This window comes from Lemur catta, chromosome 6, assembly GCF_020740605.2.
Source record: "Lemur catta isolate mLemCat1 chromosome 6, mLemCat1.pri, whole genome shotgun sequence".
In the NCBI taxonomy this organism is placed as follows: Eukaryota; Metazoa; Chordata; class Mammalia; order Primates; family Lemuridae; genus Lemur; species Lemur catta.
The window spans coordinates 92,850,193-92,877,877 of NC_059133.1; the positions used below are offsets into that span (position 1 = coordinate 92,850,193).

General features: G+C 54.0%; 1 protein-coding gene across 2 annotated transcripts; it reads right to left on the minus strand.

Moving 5' to 3' along the window:
• Positions 1-144: 144 nt before the first annotated feature.
• Positions 145-27,470, minus strand: CLSTN3 (calsyntenin 3). 2 transcript variants are annotated; one of them, XM_045554422.1, is made up of 18 exons: positions 27,088-27,467; positions 24,685-24,807; positions 24,039-24,234; positions 22,610-22,818; positions 22,187-22,336; positions 21,740-21,925; positions 21,002-21,283; positions 20,072-20,184; positions 17,051-17,213; positions 16,357-16,410; positions 15,492-15,649; positions 15,211-15,359; positions 9,663-9,889; positions 9,166-9,336; positions 8,190-8,335; positions 7,783-7,918; positions 544-746; positions 145-355 (listed from the first exon to the last, which is right to left on the minus strand). In XM_045554422.1, exons 1-18 carry the CDS (start codon positions 27,149-27,151, stop codon positions 215-217), a joined length of 2,871 nt encoding a protein of 956 aa, XP_045410378.1. In that variant the 5' UTR covers positions 27,152-27,467; the 3' UTR covers positions 145-214. The 2 variants fall into 2 exon arrangements, with proteins under 2 accessions (XP_045410378.1, XP_045410379.1); XM_045554423.1 differs by lacking the exons at positions 145-355; positions 544-746 and adding an exon at positions 5,591-5,719 and having other exon boundaries at positions 27,088-27,470.
• Between the last annotated feature and the right edge of the window lie 215 nt (positions 27,471-27,685).

The window sequence follows — 27,685 nt, forward strand, 5'->3', positions numbered from 1 at the left end:
GCCAGGGCAGCCCAGCAGTGAGGGCAGCGGTGGGCCAGGGGCGCAGGGGGCAGACTCCATTGGGGCCCGCTGGGGTTTTGAGATTAAAGGATGACTCGTAGTGAAGCGCTCTCTCCCTCTTGGTCTCTCTTCTCTCAGAATGTCCTCCCTTGTCTGGGGGTGTCTCTGTCTCCCCAGGGCAGACTTCTCCCTCCGTGTGGGGGAGGTGTAGGCCTTAGTAGCGGTGTGGGGGGGTCTCGATGATGCGCCTCTCGTCACTGCTGGGGGAATCGGCCGCCTCCGAGTCACTGCTGTCCTCGTCCTCCTGCTGGCCACCGGCAGCCCCCGCCATGCCGGCCTGCCGACTCTGATAGGACTAGAGGCCCCGACAGGGCGGCGGCGGCTCAGCGGTCTCTATTTCTGGAGCCACACCTCCCTCTGTCCAGTGCCCTCCTCCCCACCGCCCGCCCACTGCAGCCCTGCTCGGAACCCTGGCCCAGGGCCGGCCCCTCATTAGGCTCAGTCTTGACCCTGTGGACCTCCCCATCCCCCAGGGCCACTCACTTCCATGGGGTTCACGATGATGGTGAGAGCTGAGTCATCCCAGAAGAGGTCAGGGTCCTTGGGGTCACTGGAGGCCCCCGGGGGCCCGTCGGCCCCGGAGACACGGCGGTGGAGGGAGTGGATGCGCACGAGGCCCAGGATGACCATGAGCACCAGGAAGCCCACACATACCACGATGATGAGAGTCGCAGCACTCGGGACCACTGTGGGGGAGCGTGGCGGTGAGCGGGGGTGGCCAGGCACACTGGGGGGGACTCGGACACAGAGAGCGGGGCCTGGGGGAGAAGGCAGCCCAGGCAGAGGGCGTCCCAGATAGGAGAGGGCAGGCCCACGGTGGTCTAGAAGAGGGGCACACCCTGAGGAACTGCAAGAGAAACAGACCCACAGGGAAGGCAGGAGACGAGAGGGGGAGGGGAGCAGAGTGGCTGCTGCCAGGGTCAAAAGGGCGTACAGGGGGAAGCAGACGGGCAAAGGGAGGCGAAGACAGCCGAGCAGAAAGGCTCCCAGCCCAGAGTTGTCACGAACAGCCCTATCCTCAGAGGACAGAGGGCAAGCCCTGCAGTCGCACCTGCCACTCTGCCTATGCCTTTCCCAGAGACCACTCAGCCTAGGAAAGAGGCGCCCAGTGCCCGGTGGGGCAAGCAGAGAGGCCAGCAAACAGCTTGACTGGTGCAGGAGAAGCAGCTCCAAGCCTAGCCTGGCTGCCAGGAAGGAGGTGCTGGCACCCAAGGGTGGGGACAGACCCAAGGGGCAAGGAGCAGCCCCTTCACTTACCCACCTGGACTAAGCTCATGCCTGCTCCGAGACACCTCCCTTCTCCTGGTGGGCTCGGGACTCCTGGCTGTCTGGGGCTCCTGACCCCCCCATATCTCCCTTTGAGGTGTACCTGCCTCCCCCTTGGCCCTCCTGTGCCTCTGGCCCCACAGCCTCATGCCCAGGCTCAGGGGGGCACGGACCCAGAAGGGCAGAGAGGCAGAGAAGGGCACATGCACCCTCACACGGACCTTCGAGCTGATGGTGGCAAAGCAGATATGCGTGCACAGGCATATGCCCAAGAAGACCGTGTGGGCACACAGCTGGACAAAGGTCATGACACCCCATAACTGCACCAGGCCTCTGCCGGCCCGCACCCCAGCCCGCGCCAGCCACCTGGCAGCCTGCTCACACAATAGGATCGAAGGAATGTGTCTGAGCATCTCCAGCAAGGCACAGTAGAGCCAACCGTGCAGCGTCACCCAGCTCCCCACCAGCTGGGCAGATAAGGCAACCCCCTGGAGAAAGACACAAACACTACAGATGTGGGCCGTGAGGGCCACGGAGCACGCAGCTGCAAGCACAGCCCTGCCGGACTCCTGCACACAAACACACAGCACTCGGAAACACACAAGGAGGCAGAGCTGCAGAGCCCTCAGCCCCAGGGACAGCAGGCGGAGGTAGAGACTCCACACACGCACCCCCAGGCCCACGGCCCTCACGGACAGCTGGGTCACTACACCCCACATGGGTGCACACTCCTGGCCACTGAGTGTGCACACGGCAGCTCGACCCTGGGCAGTCCCGTTGCTGCTATTCCACGTATGTGTGCCCCAGACACACAAGAGACCAGTAGTCACACAGCAAGCCCATAGGGCCACACACACGTGAATATTACCATGCAGCCCAGTCCCAAATTTACCTACAGCCTGAGACTCACATGTCAAGGGGCAGAGCAGAGAGTAGAGAAGCACACGGCCCAGGAGCCCCGCACACCCGCTTCTGCAGACCGCCCCACCTCAGCAGCCAGCACACTCAGCTGCCGCACAACCCAGGGCCAACCAGTTGTGTGGAAAGGCCCTGCCTGGGAAGGCCGGCAGCCGCACACCTCCCTGAGGCCACCCTGATGGCTCTCTGCCAAGTTGGTCCCCATCCTGACCTGACCCATTGCCCACTTGGGGCCAGGCGCCAGTCAGAGCAGGCTCTGCTAGGGCGGGGCAGCAGGCTCCGAGGCGAAGATGGGCTGGCCGGATCGGTGTTTCCCAACTGCCTGGGGTTAGTGGAGGAGGGAAGACGGAGACAGAGCTGCCCTTTCTCCCCATCTGCAGGAAACAGTCCCTCCTAGGTCTCCACGCCCACAGACAAGACCCCACTGGCAGATAGCTCCGTGGCTAAGTCCAGGCTCTAGAAGGAGTGCGACCCCCCTCAGAGTGGAGGCCAAAGCAGGTGAACTCGCTCTATGGGCACAGCGATGACAAGCTAAAGCTTCTGGTTTGTTCCTTAATCAGTGCAGGTTTCCCTCTGAGTCCCTGGCCTAATGAAGGAAATGACAAGTTGATTGCCAGGAGAATAAGAAAGGACCACAAGAAAGACAAAATGCAGACATTCTTTCTCTAGGCAAACAAGTCTGGTTAATTAGTTTAAGATGAGCCAGGAGGCCAGGCAGATGGGGGCATTTTTTAAATTAGCTACAGACAAAAATCACGAATTAAAAAGTGCAATCAACTTTTCTTGCTACATTAGATCTAAGCTGTTAATTCTGGCCTTGAATGACCTCCAGAGCCAGCATTAAGGGGTAATTTAGCAAATGGCCCATTTGATTGTAAGGACACTGTTGGAAGCCCTGTCCACAGCCCGGAATGGTGCCATCTGTATGCAGAGCCTCAGGAGAGACTTCTTTCTGCTCTCAGTCCCAGGGCTTCTGGTGACATATCAGTTGCCTCCTATCATGTGACTTTCATAACTGTTCAAGTTCCCTTTTGATTTAGCTACAAAGAAGCTCAGAGTCAAAATTCTGGCCCACTGTAGCAACTGCTTGGTGTCTCATAATGGTGTCCCTGGCCGCATCTTATTCTTCTTTCATCTGTATCTTTTCCTTCTTACTTCCTAATTCATTTTCGTTTTTATCCTATTGCATTGTAGGTCTTTCTGCAAACCTTCACATACTTGCAGGAAACAAAGTAGGGAAGTGATTCCTAAACTTTGCTGCACACTGGAATCATGTGGGGATCTTTAAATACCACTGGTACCTGACTCCCACCCCCAGACATTGTGCCTTAATTGGTATGGGGTGTAATTTGGGTGTCAACAGTTTTTAAATCTCCCGGGGTGGTTCTGGTGGACATCAAAGTTTAGGATGACTGGATAAATGTCTTCATCATCTTGTCTCACCCTTCTCAGACCTTATTCTCCCTAGCCATAAACACCCCCAACAACCCACCCACCCCAGTTCACTCATGCCCATCCCAAATCCCTTCTACCCTTCAAGGTCCAAGCTCAAGCTCTTATATGTGCCACAAAACCTTCCCTGATGGTTCCGGTTCACAGTGATCTCGCATTTCTGGTGCACTCAGGAGCTTCAGAGAAATGAGCCTCCATCCCAGTGGACAAGATCGTACCTCTTACTGCGTCTGCATGTTTAGAGCAGTTTGATATTGTGAAACCATAATTCTGGTTTCTCTTGGGGGTTGGGAGGTGAAAGGGAGTGAACACCTTGTGGAGTCAGAAAAGGCGTATGGAAGGGGACTCAGGGAGCGCATTGCCTGTGAGCTCAGGTGAGGTGACGGCAATCACCAGTGCCCTCAGGGGAGCTATGAGCTCAGAGCCCTACTCGGCCAAAACAGGGGAAAGGCAAACTGCTGCTCTCAAGTGCATCTCAGAGGGAAGCTCGATGGGCCGGGACATGAGCTCAGAACACAGGGTGGAGAGGCTGGGCTTCGCTGTGGGGGGGGGAAGCAAGGGTGGCTTCGCTGTGGGGGGGGAAGCAAGGGTGGCTTCACTGTGGGGGGGGGAGCAAGGATGGCCTCGCTGTGAGGAGGGAAGCAAGGGTGGCCTCGCTGTGGGGGGGGGAAGCAAGGGTGGCTTCGCTGTGGGGGGGGAAGCAAGGGTGGCCTCGCTGTGGGGGGGGAAGCAAGGGTGGCTTCGCTGTGGGGGGGGAAGCAAGGGTGGCTTCACTGTGGGGGGGGGAGCAAGGATGGCCTCGCTGTGAGGAGGGAAGCAAGGGTGGCCTTGCTGTGGGGGGGGGAAGCAAGGGTGGCCTCGCCGTGAGGGGGGGGAAGCAAGGGTGGCCTTGCCGTGAGGGGGGGAAGCAAGGATGGCCTCGCTGTGAGGGGGGGAAGCAAGGGTGGCCTCGCTGTGAGGGGGGAGCAAGGGTGGCCTCGCTGTGAGGGGGGGAGCAAGGATGGCCTCGCTGTGAGGGGGGAGCAAGGGTGGCCTCGCCGTGAGGGGGGAGCAAGGGTGGCCTCGCCGTGAGGGGGGAGCAAGGGTGGCCTCGCCGTGAGGGGCGGAAGCAAGGATGGCCTTGCTGTGAGGGGGGGGAAGCAAGGATGGCCTTGCTGTGAGGGGGGAGCAAGGATGGCCTCGCCGTGAGGGGGGAAGCAAGGGTGGCCTCGCCATGAGGGGGGGGAAGCAAGGGTGGCCTCGCTGTGAGGGGGGAGCAAGGGTGGCCTCGCTGTGAGGGGGGAGCAAGGGTGGCCTCGCTGTGAGGGGGGAAGCAAGGATGGCCTCGCTGTGAGGGGGGAGCAAGGGTGGCCTCGCCGTGAGGGGGGAGCAAGGGTGGCCTCGCCGTGAGGGGGGGAAGCAAGGGTGGCCTCGCCGTGAGGGGGGGAAGCAAGGATGGCCTTGCCGTGAGGGGGGAGCAAGGGTGGCCTCGCTGTGAGGGGGGAAGCAAGGGTGGCCTCGCCGTGAGGGGGGGGAAGCAAGGGTGGCCTCGCTGTGAGGGGGGAGCAAGGGTGGCCTCGCTGTGAGGGGGGAGCAAGGGTGGTGTTACAAACACTGCTCCTCCAGGGGCTGAGGGGTGAGGCACGCTGCCTGCCAGGCCAGCCAGGGCAGGAAGCTCTGGGGCAGTTGGAAGAAGGACTCCCTCACCTGGGGCCTCTTAGCAAAGCAAGTCAGGACCGAGAATCTGGCCACGCCCAGCAGCACTCACAGCTACCTTGACCCTAACCAGAGTAGCCAGACCCAGTGTCCAACCCAGAAAATGGTAAATGAGATGATTCCCAAGGAAAGAACTGGAGAAAGAGCTAGGGAATCACGAGAAGAAAAAACATTTATATAGCTGGCCCCAAGAGTCTATTAAAAAAAAAAAAACAGGTTTAGTTTGCTAAGCTGTTTCTATTGACCACATATTGTGTGAAGCTTCTTTGAACCTCTGCAACTTGGTTATGCCTTATACGCCCTCCTCAGCCTGACTTCCACCACTTTGCTGCAACAAATCACAGGAGAACACTTAAAAAGGTGTCTGCAGTTGTTTTCAGAACAAACAAGGAAGAAGGGAACCAGTCCCAGGGAAAAGAAAATACAAGAGACAGTGTAGGTGGTGACCACTGCCTGAGGGGAGGCAAGCAGACTGCATCACTAGGGGAACCAGGGGAGCTAGCCTCAGACAAAGAAGCCCTGGGAAGCCCCTCAGGAACTCCCCCAAATTAGGCGCAAATCTAAAGTAACAAGACTTTTTTTTTTTAAGCAGCGAACACATGGGGAGAGGGTGGAGGGCCATGGTTACTGCATAGACTCTGAAATCATGCTGCCTGGATTGAAGTTCTGATACTTTATAGCTGTGTGACCTTGGGTAAGGTATTTGACCTCTCTATGCCTCCATTTTCTTGCCTTTAAAGGGTATAATTTCGTTTGTTGTTTGTAATGGCTAAATGAGTATGTGTAAATCCCATCAGCATGGTGCCTGGCACACAATGAGACCTCCCTGTGTTCATATTCCCATTATTCCCATTACATATGTTGAAATGAGTTCTATACTTTCATACAGTGTTCAGAGACCATGAACTTCTTCCAAGAAAGCATTAGTGGAACCCCTTAGGGAACTGCCTTCGGACCCTGTGACACAACCTTTTGACTCTTTTCAAAAGGGACAAATCTACAGCCTTTGACAATGGGCTTAATGTTTAAAAACTTTTAAAATGATATCCAGAGCCAACTCTGACAAAAGTGGGTGAAGAAGTTGGGTAATACAGAACAGGGCCAAAAGCAAGGTGTGTCCAAAAAGTAACAAAAATAAATGCATCTCATAAATTGGTTTTGAAAGCAATTCTGTAAAGGGATTCCAAAAATCATTTCAGCAACATCAGCATCAGTTTGCAGTTTTTAATAATGTGGGAGAATACTTGTTTTAGAATATTAAGTGGCGTTTACATCAGATTACAAAATAGTTTGATTGCAACTTTGTAAAAAGGAAAAAAATGCATAGAAAAAAGACTGGAATATAATATACAATAGTAATACTGGTTTCCTCTCTATGATGGAATTGTGGCTGATTTTTCTTTTTTTTACTTATATTTTCTAGTTTTTCTACAATTAAGCAACTCTTAAAGTGGAAAACAAAGGCCGGGTGCGGAGGCTCAAGCCTGTAATCCTAGCAGTCTGGGAGGCCAAGGCAGGAGGGTCGCTTGAGCTCTGGAGTTCAAGACCAGCCTGAGCAAGAGCAAGACCCAGTCTCTACTAAAATTAGGAAAATTAGCCAGGCACGGTGGCACACACCTGTAGTCCCAGTTACTCAGGAGGCTGAGGCAAGAGGATCCCTTGAGCCCAGGAGTTTGAGTTTGCAGTGACCTATGATAATGCCATTGCACTCTACCCAGGGTGACAGAGTAAGGCTCTGTCTCAAAAAAAAAAATAAAGTAAAAAATAAAAATTGCACCACTGGTAAAGGACTATGGCCAGGGAAAAAGATCGCTTTGAAGGGCAGCATTCTGGCTAGATGTAATACTTTGCAAATTTGCATATTTTGTTTTAGAAATATTGTTATGACTTTACAGGTAGCACATAACTACACATGTAATAGTACCAACTCTCCCCTTAAGGATAGGGACTACATGTATCCTATAATTCTTTTATATCATCTTGGGAGAGAGCTAATACACAGTAGGTGCTTAATAAATACTTGATAGCTTCACCACAGAGGATTCTTAGGTCCTGGGCTAATTTGATATTGTTTAGGGCTTGAAGGGTGCGGAGGGCGAGATGGACAGCAGCAGGAATGACAAAGACACCTAAACCCCACACTGACTTTATGATTCCAGGCATAAGCACACCCTGCAATGACACAAGGCTCATGTTCTTCACAAGGGAAAGTTAATGCCTCAGAGGACCCAGGCATTGGTCCACAGCTGTCTGTTAAAGCAGATAGCACAGGGAACAGAACCCACTGTTCCACCCCCGCCTTCCCTCCCAGGGAGGAAGAGGAGGATTCCTATGCCCAACCCAGTCGCCTGCCACCACCCCTCCCTGCCCAGCCTACCCAGCCTTACGTACTGGAGTTTCGGTGGGAGCTGGCCAGGCTGTGTCCCGCCATCTCAGGGGGAGGCTGGTGACCACGATGCAGGAACTGCTGGGAGCTGAGCACATGGCTGGGGTGGGCAACCCGGTTCATGCTGTGCAAGACGTTGACCTGGGCAGAGGGAGGGCTCCGTGGGCACACCCGATTGTCCCTAGGTCCTCCCCACCTCTCTAGAGCCCAGCTCCTCCTCCTCACTGCTGCCCCCCACCTCCTCCTCCTCCTCCTCCTCCTCCTCCTCCTCCTCCTCCACGTCCGCCTCCTCCTCTTCCTCCTCCACCCACCGTGATGTCCAGCTCCCTCCACACTTCCACGTCCACGCCACCCTGGCTCTTTGCCAGAGGCCGGTGGGGTGGCTGTGCAAGGAAGGACACTCTCTTGGTACCTCCACGATGAATTCATTGCTGGAGTAACGGCCGTTCATTTCCGAGCAGGAAAGCCGGAATTTCCTGGCGTAGAGGGCAGCTCCGTGTCGCAGCCGATACCGAGCCTGCCTCAGGATCTCCTCATACACGGTGATGCTCTCCACCCCTGGGGCCAAGGAAGCAGCTCGGTGAGGCTGGCCCGGGGCAGCAGCCTCTCCCGTCCTCCCACCAGCTGACCACACAAAGCTGTGGAGTGGCTCAGCCCACCGTGCCCAGAGCTGTGACCTGCACTCTCTGAGGAAGAGATGCTCCCTCCACCCCCACCTGCTCTGCCCGACTTGGGGGCACCGAGGCTCCCTCTCCTGCGCGCCCTTCTCTAATGGCTCTGTGGCTTCTGGGTAGGAACAGAAAGAAGGAAATAAGGACATCCTGAAAGACAGAGCAAGGTGGCAAGCAGGAGGGAAACCGAGGCAGGGAAAATACAGACGTCCTCAGGGAGGCCCTGGAAGGGGCTGGAGAGAGGAGGAAACTGGTTATACCCAAATTCTCCCATTTTCTCTAGGGCATCCTCTGGAAACTACCAAATCATCACTGCCCACTATTCATTAAGAAATGAGCACTTAAATTAAAGCCGTGGTGTCACGGGCGATCAGTGAGCTGGAAGATAGAGAAGATGAGGGGTTAGGAAGCTCATCAGAGAAAATGAGCAGGAGGAGGGGAGTGAGGAGAGAAGCCCTAGGGGAAATAGAAGTGGGGCCGGGGCAGGGAGGGCACTATGGAGAGGAGCAGGAAGGGAAACATTTGGAGCCTGAACCCAGGCCTACCTCCCCTAGGGGCAGTCTGAAAGCCAGAGGATCTTCCAGGCTAGGAAGGTACATGACGGGCACTTGGCCACACCCCTGGGCCTGGAAGGAGGGCCCTCGGGGTTTCCCAGGTGCTTAATCACGGTGAGGGTCACACACCCAAAAGCAGGACAGGCTCTCAGGCCCCACTGACCAGCAATGGTGAGGTAGGCAGACGTGTTGGTGAGCTCCAGCCCTCGCTGCTGCAAGGATGCCATGTCCAAGAGCAGGCTTTCCCGCTCGGGGTCTAGGTCATCCCCCACCAGAGAAATTTCACAGCCGTCCAGGTTGTGCACAATCTCATCTGACATGCGTGTGTCTGTCACTGTGTGGAGAGAGCCAGGGTCTGGGTGAGAGCAGAAGGGTCCACTGAGGTTCTGAGACCCAGCCATCCCCTCACAGCCACTGCTCCTCCCCTACTGGGGTCTTTCCTCAAGAGAAGTCGGCATCGTTTTCAAGAACATCATTACGCAACAATTCCCTTCCACCTATGGCTTCCTGCTTGCTCTGCTTCTTAAGGGTAAGTCATTCTAGCCAAGCAAACACAGGCTGAAGTTGCCGTCCACTTCCAGCCCCAGGTTTCCTCCCTCATTCCGGCTCCAGACATTGGCCCCATCTCTCGATGATGTCGCTCCCTGGAGTCACCCTTACCTGTGCCCTGCCAACTCTCATCCTTTTTGGTCTCCACCTGGTGAGAAATGGAGCAAGTGATTTGAAGGTCAGGGAACAAAGGGACCCCCTCGAGTCCTTCAAAGTCCACAGCTGGACGGGCAAAATGAGCAGTGCCACTCAGCAGGATCTGGGGCGCGTCAGGCTGAAGGACCACCACGTAGCCCTCCACTTCGGGGATAGAGACACAGGATTCTTCGCTGAAGCACCTGTGTGAGAGAGAGGCAAGGCCATTCAGTTCCTCAACCCCAACACCCCCTCCCATAAAATCTATGTTCTGTCTCATTCCTCTGGGCCTCCGCCTCCACAACAGAGCACCCACGTCAGAGAGGGGGAAGGAGGAATGGAGGGTGGTATCTCTGCACCCCAACCCCCACGGTAAATTTGCAGGGGGACATATCCTTTCCTGGTAGGACGTCACTGCAGGAAAAGGTCAGAGATGGAAGGTCAGGCAATCCGAACCTGCGAGGATGATCACAATGCCCTACCCCAGGATTATGGAACATCTACAAATTCTATTTTAATGAAAACTAAAACAAATTGAACTGACAAAAATGTATACACACACAGTTCTTTACTCAGGAGTTAAAAAATGCATGGGATCAGTACAATATCTGGCAGATCTGTGCCAAAAACATCCAACAATAAGCCAGGCATGGTGGCGAGTTCCAGCTACTTGGGTGCTAAAGTAGGAGGATCACTTTGAGCTCAGGAGTTCAAGACCATCCTGGGCAACATAGCAAGACACCATCTCAAAAGCAAAAAAATATCTAACAATAAAAGGGTGAGGGGGGCCGGGCGCGGTGGCTCACGCCTGTAATCCTAGCACTCTGGGAGGCCGAGGCGGGCGGATCGTTTGAGCTCAGGAGTTCAAGACCAGCTAAGCAAGAGCGAGACCCCATCTCTACTAAAAATAGAAAGAAATTATATGGACAGCTAAAAATATATTTATATAAAGTAGCTGGGCATGGTGGCGCATGCCTGTAGTCCCAGCTACTCGGGAGGCTGAGGCAGGAGGATCGCTTGAGCCCAGGAGTTTGAGGTTGCTGTGAGCTAGGCTGACACCACGGCACTCTAGCCCAGGCAACAGAGTGAAACTCTGTCTCAAAAAAAAAAAAAAAAGGGTGAGGGGTATCTATCAAAGAAGGTCCCCCTCCTTGGTGTATCTCCCATTCCTTTCAACATCAGAGAAACGCACTTTGGTAGGTGAGATTATCTGACCACCTTGGACCTAGATCCACTGTGCCATGAAGCCTGACTGATCAGGGTGCCAAGGACAAACTATCCCTAGAAGACTCAGCCAAGTGAAACCAACAACAGCACCGACGCTCAGGACGGCACTCCCACGATCATCCTTAAGCCCTACCCTTTGCCAATAATGACACCTAACAATCACATAGCACTTCCCAATTTATGATGCATTTTGCCCTTGTTATTTCATTATAATCTTATTTCAGTGATGTAGAATAGGGATAAAAAAACCAAAGTTCTTCTGTGTCCTACTTTATTTGTAAAAAGAAAGAAAGAAAGAAAGAAACTAAAGCTCTTAGATCACCACAAAAGTAATATATCTCAGAGTCAAGACTTAAACCCACTTTGGGAGGCCGAGACTGGAGGATCACTTGAGGCCAGGAATTGGAGACCACCCTGGGCAACGCATCGAGACCCTGTCTCTACAGAAAATTTTAAAATGGACCAGGCGTCGTGGCGCACACCTGTAGTCCCAGCTACTCAGGAAGCTGAGGCAGGAGGATTGCTTGACCCAGGAATTCAAGATTATAGTGAGCTATGATCATGCCAGTCTGGGCAACAGAGCAAGACCATCTTAAAAAAAAAAAAAAACTCATTCTTCTCGTTCCTAGTCCACTGGATCTTTCCACTAAACCACAGCAACCATTTGGGGCCCAGGTTTGCACCAGGGAAATCTATGTATGAAGAAGTTCCCCCTTGAACAGTCTTCACAAAGAAGTTGGTAAGTCAGGAGCAGGACTCTGGTCCACATGCTTGTGCACATTGAAATGATTTTGCTGAGAGTCTGTTATTATCGGCATTACTGAGCATGCCCAGCTTGACTACTGGAGCCAAAAGGGAGAAGGTGTGACCTTAGCAGGTATGACGAGTGCAGAGCCCCTGAAGTGCCATTACCCACAAGGTGCTGAGTTCCCGTACCACGTGGAGCAGCAGGGCCTATCGCAATCTGCACTGTCATCCAGACAGGCCTAGATCAAAGCCTCTGGGGAAACAATCCCAGCTGATCCCGGGAGCACAAGCTCCAACAAACATCCCCCTGCCTGAGCAATGCTGTGCTGCTGCTCCCGGGGACCCCAAGGCAAAGAGGAGGCATCCCTGACCCCCAGGCACTGATGCTCTGGTGGAGATATTGGACACCACACACAAACATTAAAACAAGCCAAAGATGGTCACCACCATATGAGTGAAACAAACAAAAAGCCAGGAGAGTTCAGAGGAGAAAGTTGTCTCTGGCTAGGATGGGAGTTGGATGTTTGGAAAAGGAAGGTAGGAGTGATCAGGAAAAGTGGCAATTGAGGTAGCCTTGAAGGAGGCTGGGAGTCCACCTAGCAGAGGATGATGGTAGAGTGGACAGTGAGGTGTTCACTAAGGAACGTAGAGGAACGCGAGGCCGGAGTGGCCAGCAGGAGCCAGACGCTAAGGGCTTTGAATGCCACGGTCAGAGCCTGCATTTTATTCAGTGGGTGGAGGAAGCCATGGACACCTTCATCAGGGAAATGTGATGATGAAATCTCTGACTTAAGATCATTCACCTAGCCTCAGGGTGGAGGGTGAATGAAGTTAGAGACTAGAGATAGGTCAGCTAGTTAGGGGCAACAGGCCAGCTGAAAGGTAAGGAGAGCCTGGGCTACAGCAATAACAGCAGAAAAGGAAAAAGAGGAGACAGATTCCAGGTACCCCGCACAGAGGCAGGATCCAGGCAACCTGGCATGGAGGATAAACGCAGGAAGGAAGCAAAGATGACTCAGAGGTTTCAAGCCTGGTGACTGCAAGGACAGAGATGCCACTACAGAAAGAGAGAATTCATGGGAGTGACTGGTTTGGACATTGCAGCTGATTATTTCAGCGTTAGCTCATTTGCTTGAGGTGCTAGCACAACTTCCAGATAGAGGTTACAGCAAGCAGGTAGGAGGTCAAGAGCTGTGGAAGGAGGACAAAGCCAGAGGAAAAGATGTGGTATCCATCTGTTCACAGGTCAATGCCACGAGGAGATGGGCTTTCCAAGAAAGAGATTAAAAGAAAAAAAATCTTAAGGAAAACGTGCATTTAGGCCTTGACCAAATACTTGCATAAATCTAGCTTTAAATGGACGGAGATGGAAGAACTGAGAAATGGAAGCTCGGGAAGCCAGCCCCACGGGAATGGGCAAGGATATGCATCAGGGAACGCTGCGAGGTGTGTGTGTCTCTGCTGCACACATGCACACACATACACACGTGCGCGCACTCATCCCTCAGGGAAGCTTTAGGGCAGCACCAGCCGTGTGGTAGCCCTAGGAACGAGAGAGGAGAGGAGAGCTGTCTTTCTTAATCTCCTAAAGAAAACACCAAGGCCCCTTCCCTCTACTAGAGGACCAGAGGCAGGTTCCAAGCCCTTGGATAAGCCTCTATCCTGGGCATGAAAGCAGTGGGAGGAATTGAGGTGCGCCAGTCAGCAAAGAGGATGTCAGCTCCTCCCCCTGTGGGGCTGCCCTTGCAGGCTCCACCCTAGGCCAAAACACAGGGCCCCGCCTTCTGACAGGGCTCCTGAGCACACTGCAGGGGACGAGGCCATGCCTTGGTTTCTGAGGGCTTAAGCCCCTCATAACTGGATGGCTGCCCTTTGGCATCTGGAGTTCTGACTAAAGCATGGTCGGGGGTGGTGCATACTGGGCATCCATCTGAGCCCAGGTGACTTCATCTGCCCGTGACCTTCAGCTCCACACGATGACCACACCACAGACCAGAAGCCCAAGGCCCAAACACCATGGCCCCTGCCTTCCACAGCTCTAATTGTGAGGCCTGATAATCATGCCCAGACACTGTGTAGGGTGCACAGCCCTCTCTCTCTAAACCCTCCCCTCCCAGAATGGGACAGGTCAGTGATGTTTCTCTTCATATAGCCTCTGGAGAAACTGAGGCAGAGTAGGGCAGAGGGGTAACAAGACTAGGACACAGAAATCCTGACTCCTAAATCCTGTAATCCACCCACTAGATGGCAGGATCTCCTAAAAACTGCCCCATAAACCACAATAAGGGTTCATATAATATTAAATATTAAATGCCTTCATATAATAATGTCCAATTATTTGTAGAACACTCTGCTAGGCATTTACTCTGGATTATATCATGAAGTTATCATAACAATTCCATGAGTGAGACTCTATTGTTATCCCCGCTCCATAGCATTTACCCAGTGCTAAAAAGCTAGCAATAGCTGGGCATGGTGACTCAGGTGTGTAATCCTAGCACTCTGAGAGGCCAAGGCAGGAGGATCACTTGGGGTCAGGAGTTCAAGACCAGCCTGAGCAAGATCAAGACCCCCGTCTCTACTAAAAAGAGAAAAAATTAGCCGGGCCTGGTAGTGCACACCTGTAGTCCCAGCTGCTAGGGAGGCTGAGGCAGGAGGATCGCTTGAGCCCAGGAGTTTGAGGTTGCTGTGAGCTAGGCTGATGCCATGGCACTCTAGCCCGGGGAACAGAGTGAGACTCTGTCTCAAAAAAAAAAAAAAATGCTAACAATAGACATTATGTCCTTAACTATTATGCCTTCAATTAATCTGTATTTTTAAACAGCTAATATATAAACCTTGAAATAATCTATAATATTTATTTTAAGTAATACAAGATAATTCACTTAAAATTCAGGGGTCAGTAAACTTTTTCTATGAAGGATCAGGTACTAAATATTTTCGGCTTCAGGGGCCACACAGTTTGTTCCAACTACTCAGTTCTTCCATGAGAGTGTGAAAGCAGCCATAGACAATATGCATGTGAGTGGGCACAGCTGTGTCTCAATAAAGTTTTATTTACAAAAACAGGCAGCTGGCCAGGTTTGGCCTGGGACCCTAGGTTGCCAACCCTTGGGCTTAGATCATCATATTTGACCTTGTAAGAACTTGGGGAAGCAAGACTGAAACAGGGTAAGCAACCAGAACTCATTATTTGCCCAAGGTCAACCAGGCAATTGGGATTGAGTCAGAATTAACGTCAGGTCTCCCAGCACCCAATCCTCTCTGTCCCACTTTACATATCAGCATAGAGAAGATCAAAACCCAAAAATCCTGGAAGTGTGACTTGGTGGAAAGAATAATGAATTAGTTATTGAGACATCTGCGTCTAGCCCAGGTTCTTCTACCATGTTGCTGTGTGACCTTCACTGGTCAATTGTCCTCTCTGGGGGCCCAATCTCCCCATCCACAAAATGAAAGTGGGCCTAGTCCTAGGTGACATCTTAGGTCAAGAAGTTGTGACAATGTCTGGCTCTGCTTTAGGGTTTGTACCGCCCCACCCAACACTCACTTGACAGCAGTGGTGAGGCGCAGGGGCCTGACGCCGGGCGTGGCAAAGCGCAGAGTGTTCATGTAAGCCACATGCTGCAGGGCATGGTTGAAGGTCTCCACATCATCCCCCTCCAGGGTGAGCAGGGACTGCGAGGGGTTCACGTGGACCTGGGCCCCAGACACAGACACAGCTGACAGCAGGGCCAGGAGGTGGGAGAGGTTGTAAAGGCAGAGAGGTGGGGCAGGGGTGAGGGGCAAGGGGCATGCCAGGAAGGAGAGGGCTAGAGGACCGGGATATACCTTCATGCCTTTGCCCAGGCTCTCGAAATCCCTATAGTCCAGCCCCTCCCGACATGCATAGAGGCACTCGATGACCTCGCGGCTCTCCAGGCGACCTGAGCGCACGCTGAACCCAGCCAGGTAGCCATGGAAGTAGTGGTGGATCGGCAAAGGGTCTCCTAGGGCAGGAACACAGGAGCGGGACTGGAGGTGAGAGGTGAGAGGAGAGGAGGACGGAATAAGGACGGTGGGCTGAGAGAAAGGGAAAAGAGAGAAAGAGCAGAAATGTTGAGAAAGAAAATGAAAAAGAGAAATGCGGAAACCAAAAAAAGGAAAAAAGAGACGAGAGGTAAGAGAAGTGAGGATGAGGAGGAGGTTGGAGAAGGGAGAGAGATGAGACAGAAAAGACAGAAAAGAGCCTGGGGCAGAAGGCTGAAAAACAGAAGCAACAGACATAAGAGAGGCTTCCAGTAGAGGGAGAAAGAGAAGGAAACCAGAACCTTTCCTTTCGGGAGGAAAGAGAGGAAAGAGGAGAAACCAGGAGGAAAGGGGGAGGCTGCAAGAAAGGGCGTCTGTACGGTGACATGCAAGGAGACCGGGATGAACGTGAGCGAGCTTCACAGACGCACAGGTCTTCCCTCCTGCGTGTCTGACTCCTGCGCTTCCCTCTGCCACGTGGAAAGGCAGCAGGAGCTGCCGCCGGGAATAGACCCCCAGAATCCAGCCAAGCCACACTGGCCTCCCCGCCTCTGTATTTCTGGGAGGCTCTGCCCCCTGGTGGCGTAACTCGCAGCAACTAGCCTGGATGACTTTGGGGTGGACAAGGGAGCACAGAACGGGCAGTTGAGGCGAGAACTCTTGGGTCTCCAGTTCCCACACAGAGTACCTTGTGTGGTGTCTGTACTGTTGTCTCCTTTTTCCTTCTCTTTGTTCTTCTCCTCTGGGGACAAAAAAAAACACAAAAAGTAGCAGTGAGCTCAGCGTTGTGGGGACAGATTGACAGAGAGGAAGGAATAAGAAGTTTTCCTCTCATCCATGAGTCTTCTCATGCCCGTGTAGGACTTGCAACTTCTCAGCTGAGTCCTAACCCTTCTTTTGTCATGCCCCAATCCCTCCAGCCTCTGCAACAGACAAACCCCCAAATATGACACCACCACCACCCACACACACACACCTGCTCACGGAAAGAAAGAAGGAAAGAAATGGCTTCAAAGTTGGGAGACGGATGACACTCTGAAAGGTTACTAACCTCCCGCAGGGGAGTGGGCTGTGGAAACCATCATCGCTTTGATGGAACAAAGTGGGAATCAACTGACATTGTATTAGAGAAAAAGAGATTCTGGGGACGCCTGAGAAGTTAATTCTCCCAGGTCAGAGATGATGCCCTGTTGGATGGGTGGGAGACGTGGGAGGCCGTCCCCTCTGGCGGGGACTTTCAGAGTCACCCTGCCCAACCGCAGAGAGACATGTGTGGTGGCCTCAGCCGCCGGGGTCAGGCTGCCCTGGCTCCTCACCAGCCGGCTTCCCTTTCCTGGTCCTAAACCACTGGAGGTTTCCCCAAGAAGCTCAGAGGGACTTACCAGTCCAGCAGGCCCCAATCATGAGAGCAGGTTCCCTTCGGGGCGGGTGGATGAGGCCGTTGTCATGGATGAGGGCAGGGTCGAAGGAGATGCCATCGGCATAGAGTGTAACCGTGGGGAACTCGAGGTTCAGAGCATAGTGGTGCCACTCATCATCGCAGACCTGGGGGGCAGAGTAAGGACAGGAGCCTCTGAGACACTTCCTCTCCAGGCAGCTCACCCCGGCACTGCGCCACCCCCTGGAGATGGGGCACATCCCCCATGTTCCCAGTTCTGCCAACAGGGCTGACTAGTGAATTGCTGCCCACCCAGCTCAAGGAATAACACCCTTGTCCAAAGTCCATCAGGCAACCAATCTAGCACCAAAAACCCCACTCTTCAGGTAAATCTTTAAAGCTAAAATAATTCCTAAGAGGAATAACATACTATGTCATGAATAAATTTTTCCAAAAAATTATGTAGCATGTATATGTGTATGTATGTATGTATGGCATGGGAACCTCTAGGGTAGTTTCTAATCCAACAGGAACCGCTAAAACAAATATCGCTTCCCTTTGCAGTTTCTCCCAGGGCCAGCCAAGACGGGGGTGGGGTCAGAGGAAGGAGGGGTAGAGTCCTCTCTCTTATTAAATTCCAAATGTTGGGGCCTCAAGGCTCGACCTAGACCCTCTTCCCATTCCTCTCTGTGCTCTCTCCTAGGAGTTACCTCATCTGTTTCCATTCAGTGATACCAAATTTATGCCGATAACACCAAAATCTACAACTCTAGCTCAGGACTTTCCTCTGAATGCTGGGCTCTCCACTTGGATGTCTCACAAGTATCTCAAATTCAACATGTGTGAGATGGAAGTCCACGCCCCTTCCAACTCCCTCAGTTTTCCCTGGGGAATACGAATGTTCCATCACCCATCCAGTCGCTCAAGTGGATGATGCGGAGGCATCTTTGATCCTTCCCTTTCCCTCATCCTCTACACCCAGTCCGTCGGCAGTGCGTCCATCCCAGGTCCAACCAGAACCACAGCTGCGGGTTTGTGTGCAGGTCTCTCCACTTCCACTGCCACACCTCAGTCAAGTCCCCAACCCCTGCTGTGTGGGCTGCTGCAGCCATCCCGTCTACTTCCACTCTCATGTCTCTTCAACACATTCCTCCCACAGTTGCCAAAGGGATGTTGCTAAAATGTCAGTCTGATCAGGTCATGCCCCTGCTTTAAACCCTTCAAAAAAGTCTTCTCATCTCTCATAGGACAAAAATCTAACCACAGCTGATAAAGTCCACTGCCCAGCCCACTCACTGCCATCTCTGCAACCTCATCTCCAGTCTTGTCCACTCTACCCCAGCTTCACTGGCCTTTCCCTGCTTGGAACGTGCCAAGCTCTTCCTGCCTCAGGGCCATTGCATCTGCTCTTCCCTCTGCCTGGACACTCCCCACTCTCTACCCACAGCAGCTATTTCTCATCCTTTAGAACTAAGCTTAAATCTCACCTCAGTCAGGCCTTCGCTGAGCATCCCATCCAAGGTGAATTCCCTCCTCCTTGCCTCCCCAAGTCTCGACCCCAGGCCTTTGTTTGCTTCTTTCAGAGCATTTATCACATGTATGTTTTTACATGTCTAATTACTTCATAAAAATCTATCTCCCCAACTAAATGTGAGCTCAAGGAAGGCAAAGATTTTGTTCCATTCATTGTGCCCCCCAGAACCTAGCAGAACGGCAGGGACTCAGTTGGTATTCAATACACATTTGTTGAATAAATGAGGGTGAATTAAAGAAAAATAGAAAGGGCACTGTTCCCAATATTAGCACTTGGGGGGAAGACCAAGAAGCAGCCAGTGGCAGATTATCTCTTGGAAAGAGAGCCACAAACAGCAAAAGCCTCTGTAGACGGCCCTCAATTATCCAGTTTGTGAATTTTCTAGGCACTTATTTCCCTTTCTCTCTCTTCTTCCTGTCTTTTTTTAAAAAAGCCATTTGCTTACTCAGCCACTTCACCAGGACTTGCAAGAAAAACAGAAGAAGATGGAAACTCAAATTAGTCCTCAATGGTCCTTGCAGTCAGCTTGGAGAATAAATAATGAGGAGGCTGCAACTGTTGGCTCAAGAGGGGCTTTTAAATATTTTGTCCATTTTTATTCATCCCTTCACAATCATGGGTGATAATACTGAGAATTAACATATACAGAGTGCTTTTCAGTCTACAAGGGTCTATTATATCATTTAATCCTACAATAACCCTGGGATGTAGAATTCTTTTTTTTTTTTTTTCTTTTTTTTTTTTGAGACAGAGTCTCGCTCTGTTGCCCGGGCTAGAGTGAGTGCCGTGGTGTCAGCCTAGCTCACAGCAACCTCAAACTCCTGGGCTTAAGCGATCCTTCTGCCTCAGCCTCCCGAGTAGCTGGGACTACAGGCATGCGCCACCATGCCCGGCTAATTTTTTCTATATATATTTTTAGTTGGCCAGATAATTTCTTTCTATTTTTAGTAGAGACGGGGTCTTGCTCTTGCTCAGGCTGGTCTCGCACTCCTGACCTCGAGTGATCCGCCCACCTCGGCCTCCCAGAGTGCTAGGATTACAGGCGTGAGCCACCGCGCCCGGCCATAGAATTCTTTTTATTCGTGTTTATTAAGTAAACACAAAAACTGAAGTTTAGACATAAACTTGCTAGCAAGTTCCCCTGGCAGGACGCAAACTCAATCTGTGTAGCTCGGAATGACTTACTGTGTTGACTGCAACTGGCTAACTAACTGCCTATGAGTCGGGGATGCATACCGTTAAGGTTCTAGAGAAGAAAGATAAAATAAAACAAGGGGGGAAAGATGTGCAGTCGGGTTTGGTGCTAGCAGTCATTTGGAGGGCTTTCTGCAGGGACCAGCCTTGGAGAAAGAGAACAAGGGAGCTGGGCGTAGAACAGTCAGCGGCTGAAGGTGGGGAACGAAAGAGGGGACACAGGGCAACCCAGAAAGTGCCACCCCCTGCCCTGGGACCACCCTTCCCTACAAGTTAGTCACAGCCACCCAACCTCACCTGCTCCAGCTTCCAGAGGAATTTGACCGGACGAGCGCTCTCAAGCAGGGGCCAGTAGAGGAAGGCAATCCTGCAGCCATGGACGGTCAGCGAGTAGTGAGAGAAGCCATCCTCTGAGGGGAGAGGATTGGGACGGGGTCACGTACAGAGCAGCGGGAAGGACAGGACGTTGGATTCTTTTAATCCTCTTGCATGTGCTTTCTCGTTCTCTCTCTCTCTCTCTCTCTCTCTTACACACACACACACACACACACACACACACAGACACACAGACACACACACACACACACACTCCAGTCCAAGTAATAACTCAGGCTTCTCTAACAGGCTGGCCGGCTGAGGAGGACGCTGGCCAGCCTGCTCCCACCCAGCTCTTCGTTGGTTCTTTGCTTAATACATCATGGGTGACAGCCCTTTTCAGGTCAAGAAAAATGAGGTCAGGGAAGTGGCTAGAAAGGAAAGAACAGGTCGAGGCTGAGCCCTCCCTAGAGGGATGCGCCACTGCAGCCGAGGGAAGAGAAGTACTTGGAGATGGAGCCAGTCAGCCCTCAGAGGAGGAGGATGGGGTGACAGCGGAAGGGAAGGCACGGGGCCCACCGTTGCTCAGCCTTGCCCACTGCCATGGAGGGCTCTGACAGGAGTAGAGAAGGGGAGCAGCCTACTACACAGTGGGGTTCAGGGGGGCTGACCAGCAAACTGCAAATGAGAATGGCAGCGGGGAGTCCCATTGCACTCTGAGAGCAGTGGGACCTTGACATGTCATGTTGGGGATAAATCGCAGAATTTCAGGGAGTGTCAAACCTAGCACTGGCATCCGACAAGTGAAGAGAGGGGACGTGACCTGTCCACAGTCACACACTGGACAGTGGCAGAGATGAGACACAAAGCCCACTTCCCACTCTCAGGCTAGTGCCCTGAGGGGGGGCTCACCATTCTGGACAGTGTTACACACGATGGTTTCCTCTTCCTTCTTGCCCTTGTTGGGAGTTACGCCATGCTTCATCCAGAAGGACAGGGTGAAGTGGTCGCTGAGGCTGCCCTGGGGCCCAGAGCCCAGCCCGGCGGGGCCACCCAAGGGCACCTGTACAGCCTGGGTGCCATTGAACCAGTAGATCAGGCTGCTATCCTGGCTGTAGTGCACCGAGAGCCCTGCTGTCCAGTTGGCATTGGGGCCAGGCATGGGCAACAGATCCACTTCCCCAGTGGCAGCACCTGCAGGAGCCCCAGGAGGCCTAAGTGTCAGAGCTGAGAGGCAGCAGATGGGAAATGGGCAGGAGGCAGGGGCAGAGGGACTGACGGGAAAGGATTTCCGACAGCTAGTCTCACTGCCTCTTGTGGCCATTCAAAGACAAGAGAGGGGTGGACTTGGACTTTCTTCCAGAAATATGGCTCCAGTTAACCATTCTCCAACTCCGTCTCCCCTACCATTGTTCCACAATTGTGACTGGTGACCAGTGCTACAATTATGCATTTTTGCCAAAGACATATCCACCTGCCCTTTGCTAGTGGCAAGTGCTAACCACGTGCCACACGACCCTGTGGATAATACGTCTGTGGATGGCAGAGAGATGTAAAGCAGAGTCTTGGGAAAAGGGCAGAGGAGGTTGGGGCAGGGGCTGGGTGGGAAAGGATAGGCCTGAGGGAGTGTTGGGGGAGGGGCGCACCCACCACAGAGTTTCCGCAGTGCCCGCTCTGAGTAGTTGTCACGGTCACAGCCCTTGGCCACATGGCTGGTCTGCAGCTCTATGGTGGCCTGGATATTCCACAGTGGTTCATCACAGGTCTCCAGACGGATACCAGGGAACAAAGCCAAACTCCCAGCGCCTGGTGCATACTCGATCCTTTTGTTCCAGCCTGCAGGGGTGAGGTAGAGAGGGCAAGGGGGTTGGGGGGAGAAAAGGATGAAGCAGCGTCCTCTATGCATTCTCCCCATATGATGTCCTCTGACTACCGTGGCCTCCTAGGAAAATGCTCTGGCCAAGGCAGATAGCTACAAGCCTTCCCCAAATGTCCCCCTGTAGCCCTAGCTAGCCCCCATAACTGTCAGAAGGGACAAAAAGAGAGACCAAGGTGAAAGATGATTCACAAGATGGGCCACAGAGCTGAGCTCCTCACCTTGCCAGCTGGGCTTACAGGTGGGCTTCACCTGGATCTCCACCTCGGCATCATCTGCCGCCCGCTTCTTCCCACAATCATAAGCTGTCACCGTAAACTTGTAGAGCCTCTCGCCGCTGTACTGCAGCTTCTCTGTGTTCTCGATGTTCCCTGGGCAGGGGGCGGAAGGACATCGAGAGTCAGGAGCACTGGAGAAAGCCCAGGGAAGCGAAGGGAGGATACAGGAGCTGACCGGGCAGCAGGTGGGTTGGGAAGGAAACAGGAAGCTGTGAAGAAGGCATCTGGGGGCAAAAGGCTCCACATCTGGGAAGGAGGTGAAATGGGGGTCTGAGGGGCAGACATGGACGGTGTGGCCCAGGGTGTTCCTGAGGGATGTGGGTGCACAAGAGCTGGGCAGCTGGGGGAGGTGGGGGCTGGACTCACCATCATTGTCAATGAGGAAGGGGGTGTTGGGTGTGAGGATCTCATAGTAGCAGATCTGGCTGTACTGGGGGGAGCAGTCACCATCGATGGCTTCCACACGCAGGATGCGGTCATACAGCTTCCCCTCTGTCACCGCAGCACGGTACAGCCGCTCCACAAACACTGGGGCAAACTCATTCACATCATTGACCCGCACGTGCACGGTAGCCCTGCACATACCAGAGTGGGAGGAGGACGAGGACGCATCAGCTGGCCTCCATATGACACACAGATACACCAATACGCTGAGAGAGGCACGTGGAGGAATCCCGATGGGGGCCAGAGTGGAAGGAGCCCGTCTATCCCTGAGACAGGGCAGTCAGCATCTCCGCCCCACCCGCAGGGCACCACACAAGGGAGAGGGCCCAAGGAAGGGTGACTGGTGAGGACTGGTGAGGAGCGAGCCCCAGGGGACAGCAGGAGCTGATTTGATGACTTTGGTACAGAATGCCGTGGGTTCGGGTTGGGGGAAGGCAGGTCCTTCCTTCATGACTGTCAGATGCAATGGATAATCGAGGAAGATGCAGAGTGAAAGCCAAATTAAAGCCAGCCATGAGAAGGGAGATGGCATTTGGACGAAAGTCATCCGACACACCTGAGTAGTGCATGTGAGCTATGTGCTGCCCTCAGAACATGGGAGTCCCATGTACGTGTCGGGGTGGCCCCTCCCTGTCTTGCACCCACCAGGGCAAGCAGGGCTGAGTCTGGGCCCTTCATCCCGAGCCCTGCCCCTAGCCAAGATCCAGGCTCCCAGGGCCCAGAGGCAAGGGGCTTATCTCCAAAGGGGAAACTGAGTCACAAAGAACATTTCTATCTCTAGTGCCCCTTATGGCCCAGCCCTGAGTCTCTATCATGCTACAGCCATCCCCTACCCACCCTCGCCTAGAGCCTCGTGTGTGTGTGTGTTATGACCGTGTGGGGGGTGTGCTGCAAATAGAGGGAGGGGCAGGTGAAAGGGATCTGGGTGTGTGCTGAATGTGTCCATCCTCTTCCTTCTCGCTCTCCTCATCACAACTCCCATGCACGGAGCCCTGTGCCGTGCCCTGTGCCGTGTGGCAGGCACTGTGGTGCATGCTCTTAACACAAACCGTCTCCTTTACTCTTCACAGTGAGCTTATGAACCAGGTATCATCGCTGTCTCCGTTTTACAGATAAGGAAAAGCAGGTCCAGAAAGGCTAAGGTGCCCAAGGTCATAGAGGCAGAGCCAGGATTAGATCCCACTGAACTCTACTATGTGTTTCTGCCACCTTGCCTGAAGGTCCCTAAATCCTAGGAACAGCAGGGGGCGGGTGGATATTCAATGCCGGCATGGACACAGGATGGTCAGGGCCTTGGGAGGAGGGAGGAGGGCCCTGCAGCACATGGGGCAGGGGACAAGGACCTCCTCACTTGTGGGACTTCTTGGTGTTGGCCCCGTCAGGGCCCTCGCCACAGTCGTAGGCCTGGATGGTGAAGGTGTGCTCCTTCTGGGCCTCGCAGTCCACAGGCTCCTTGGCCCGGATCAGCCCCTCTCCCGTCGCCTTGTCCAGGATCACAGCCTCAAAGGGCACCCCAGACCCATGGAGCCGGAAGCCGCAGATCTCACCTGGCCAAGGGGGCGGGGAGGAATAAGGCTGCTGCGCCACCTGCTGCATCTCCTTATCTCCCGCCGCCTCCCTACCTGGAGGCCAGCTCCGCCTCTCCCCCCTAAACCCCTGTCCCTTCTCCTGCGGGCACAAAAGCATTAATTTATCAAACATACAACTCCAGCCCAGCTTCCCTGAGCAGCAACCTCTCAGAGCTTCCAGGCCTGAGATCTGGCAAAACCCTGATGTGTTTAACCCCTGCCTGCCACCTCCTTCTCTCTGGCATCCATGGCTCAAACTTCATTCTTCAGTGGAGCCCATTCCCTGTCTTGAGCCCACTTTTCTACTTTCCAACGGCCTGGTCCCCACTTTCTCAGTACTCCCAGGACCTCCCCTCCATCCCTGCTCTCAGTCCTCCCACCTGCTTTTCTCCTACCTACCCTGCCTGGCCAACCCTTACCCCCAGTTACCTGCATAGCGCAAGGGGGCATCCTTATCCAAGGCAAAGAGTGGTGGGTTCAGCAGGACTGTGTTGTCATTCTCCATGACGATGCCCTGGTATTCTGCCTCGATCCATGGCTTATGCTTATTGGCTGGCCCCGCCCCAGGAAGAAGAGAGGAAGCACCTGTGAGCAGGACTGCCACTCCCTAGACAATCACACCCAGCACCATCACCCTTTCCACCCCTGCAGCAGCGCCTGGCAGGAGGGAGGGATGAGAACCAGAAATCTGCTACTAAAGGAGTCCACGGGTCTGCGGGAGGTCCCAGCCTTCTCCTATAGCAGGATAGATGGTTTCCATGGCAACAGCCTGCCCTGGGGAAAAGAGGACCACTATCTCCCCTGGGAACCATGGTGGGGCACATGGAGAATCTTCCTTAGGGACTTCACGTGCTGGAGAATGGAGACTGGGGACTCAGGGTGCATTGGGGAATGTCAGAAGGGATAGGTTAAGGGCAGAGTCGAAGCTAGGGAAAGAAGATCTAGAAGTTTCCTGAGATCCTAATTGTTTATCCTCCTCCCCATCCCATTTCTGCACTTCTTCCAGCCAAGCCCCAATCTAAGGCCATTCCCCAAGAGCAGAGGAAAGAAGAGGAGAGAGTAGATAAGAGAAGATATATAGGACAGAGGGAGGAGGACAGAGAGGGGCAGGGATGGAGCAGAGGAATCAACGCCAAACGACTGGACCCAGCAGAGCCGACATCCTGAGGGATTAAAGAGCTGGCCTAGAAACATGACCAATCTGTTCCCTGCTTCCCATCCCCACACCCAAGAGACCACATTCAAAACCAGCACATTTCTGTGTCCTCTGCAAGGCCACCAAACCCCACACCCCCTGAACCCCACTTTATACATAGATCCTTGCTTTAATCCCAAATCTTTCTACCACGTCCCTCCCCTTCAGCCTCCAGCTCATTCAGGCTGGATGTGGGACCCACTCAGACTCCGGATCTCCCCAGGCCCAATCTTCCTCTAGCCTGGTGAGGGGCTATGGGACAGCACAGCACGGTCCCCAATTCCACATCACCCCAAGCCCCAACTTCTGCTGCTTGCTCCATCTAATCCCATTGTGCCCACACCCAGGCTCCCCAAGCACATCCATGACAGCATCAGAGGGAAACTGAGTCACCAAAGGGCACCTCACCCCCAGTATCTCAGGAGGAGCAAGAAATCCTGACATCCACCCTGCCCTCCAGCCACAGCCCATGGGCCTGGCATCTGAGGCTTTGCTGCTGACGACCACCAAGCCCCCTTCCCTAATGGCTGGGGAGACAGCCACAAGATGGTGCACAGGAGGCAGCACAGGAAGTGGCAGGAGGCTGAGAACCAGGCTGAGGTCAGAGACTGAGGCTGGAGCCCCAGCCTGCCGTGCATGGAGGGCAGGGCCAGGCACCTGCTCCATGGCTCACTCCTGTGCCCCTGCTTCCAGCCCAAGTCTCTGAGCCTCTGCCTCCCCTCTCCTGTCCCCAGGGCCCCTTCTGTCTCCCTGGGTCCATTCCCTTTCACACACTCCTGGGTTCCCTGTCTCTTCCTTGGATCTCCCCCTCCCTACCCACTTCTTATCTTTTTCCCTGATTTTCCTCTCATTCCTCCCTGTTTTCCAGCCTCCACCTTTAACCTCTCCCGTCCGCCTCTCACCCCCTCCCACGCCTCACTGCCCCTCTTCCTCTTCTCAGCTTTCCCTCTCACCACTGCTTTAGCGCCCCCCACACACCCACTTCTGCCCTTTCCTGCCTAGCTCCACCGTCTCCACCTACCTGAGCCCTCTGCCCCAAGCCCTTCCTCCCTTCCTCCCTCTGGCAGCCTCGCCCAGCTGAATTTATCTGCTGTCTGCCAGAGAGGGCAGCTCTGGTAACCCACAGCCCAGCTGATGCAGGCAAGAGGGTATGAATGCAGAGGAACACGAAAAACATACGTGCTCCGAATTGCTGAGCTGCAATGAACAGTTTCTCCCCAGGATGGGATGGAGACCAACCAGATGGATCTGCCACATACCCTTAGCATGCGCAACCCCGGTGAAAAGGGAGAACCACTGAGAGACGTACATCACCCCCTCAGGGGCAAGTCCTTCTGAGACCCCAGATAGCTACGAGGGTGAAGGAATTGGGGGAGGGGGAGATAGAGACCTCAGAACAGAAGCAAGATGACCAACAAGAGAAGCACATGGGTAGGATGGACCAGAGAGGAGGATGTGGCCAGCGGGGAGTGAGGGAGAGCAGAGGGGAGCAGAGCTGGGAAAGGATGGGAAGGAGGACCACCAAGAGAGGAAGGGACCACCTGTCATGTGCCAGGCAGCCCCAACACCTCGTTCTACCCTACCCCACGTCCTCTGCCCGGTCCCTCTTCCAGAGCCCCCACCCCCACCTCGCTCACCTTTGTTACCGGAGCAGGACGGGAGCAGGGACGCCAGCAAGAGGGGCAGCAGGGGGAGCGCCATGGCGCGGAGTGGGACAGGGCAGGGCCGGCGACCCTCTGCCCCGGCCGCCTTGAGCCCGCTTATTCCACCCCGGGGTGGGGGGGGTCGCGGGGTTTTCCGAGGAGAGGAGGGAAGGCGGAGGACAGCAGGGCGGTGACAGAAAGGAGCCTGCTGCCCACACTAGTCCACAGAGCAGTCCCGGGCAGATCCCAGTCTGGGTGACCGAGCCGGAGACTTGCAGGGGCTCCCGGTACCCTCCGAACCCAGCGTCCTCGCTCTCACTCCCACCCCATCCCCTCTGCTGCAGGATGACGTCAGCACAGCCCGGCCAGCACTGACGGGGCCGCCGGCCAATCAGGTGGCTGGGTGGGCCGGGTGCCGCAGGGGGACCGGGAGCCAATGGCACTGGGGGCGAGGGGCGGGAGAGCGTTAGGGCTTTTTCCCCTGACTGCAATTCGGGGGAGGAGAGGAACTGCGGGGGCTGGGGAGGAAGCCGAAGAGCCGTAGGGGGTGGGAAATAAGAGGGACATTGGGAGAATGGAGACGCTAGAAGCC

Bases quoted from the DNA above. Each gene is read 5' to 3' on its own strand.
- CLSTN3 (XM_045554422.1), bottom strand. From the start codon at position 27,151: ATGGCGCTCCCCCTGCTGCCCCTCTTGCTGGCGTCCCTGCTCCCGTCC. The intron at 9,337-9,662 runs GTAAGGGTGACT...CTCTCCACACAG, and splicing joins TGAGAGTTGGCAGGGCACAG to TGACAGACACACGCATGTCA. The intron at 747-7,782 runs GTACGTAAGGCT...GCTCCCCCACAG, and splicing joins CAGCTCCCACCGAAACTCCA to TGGTCCCGAGTGCTGCGACT.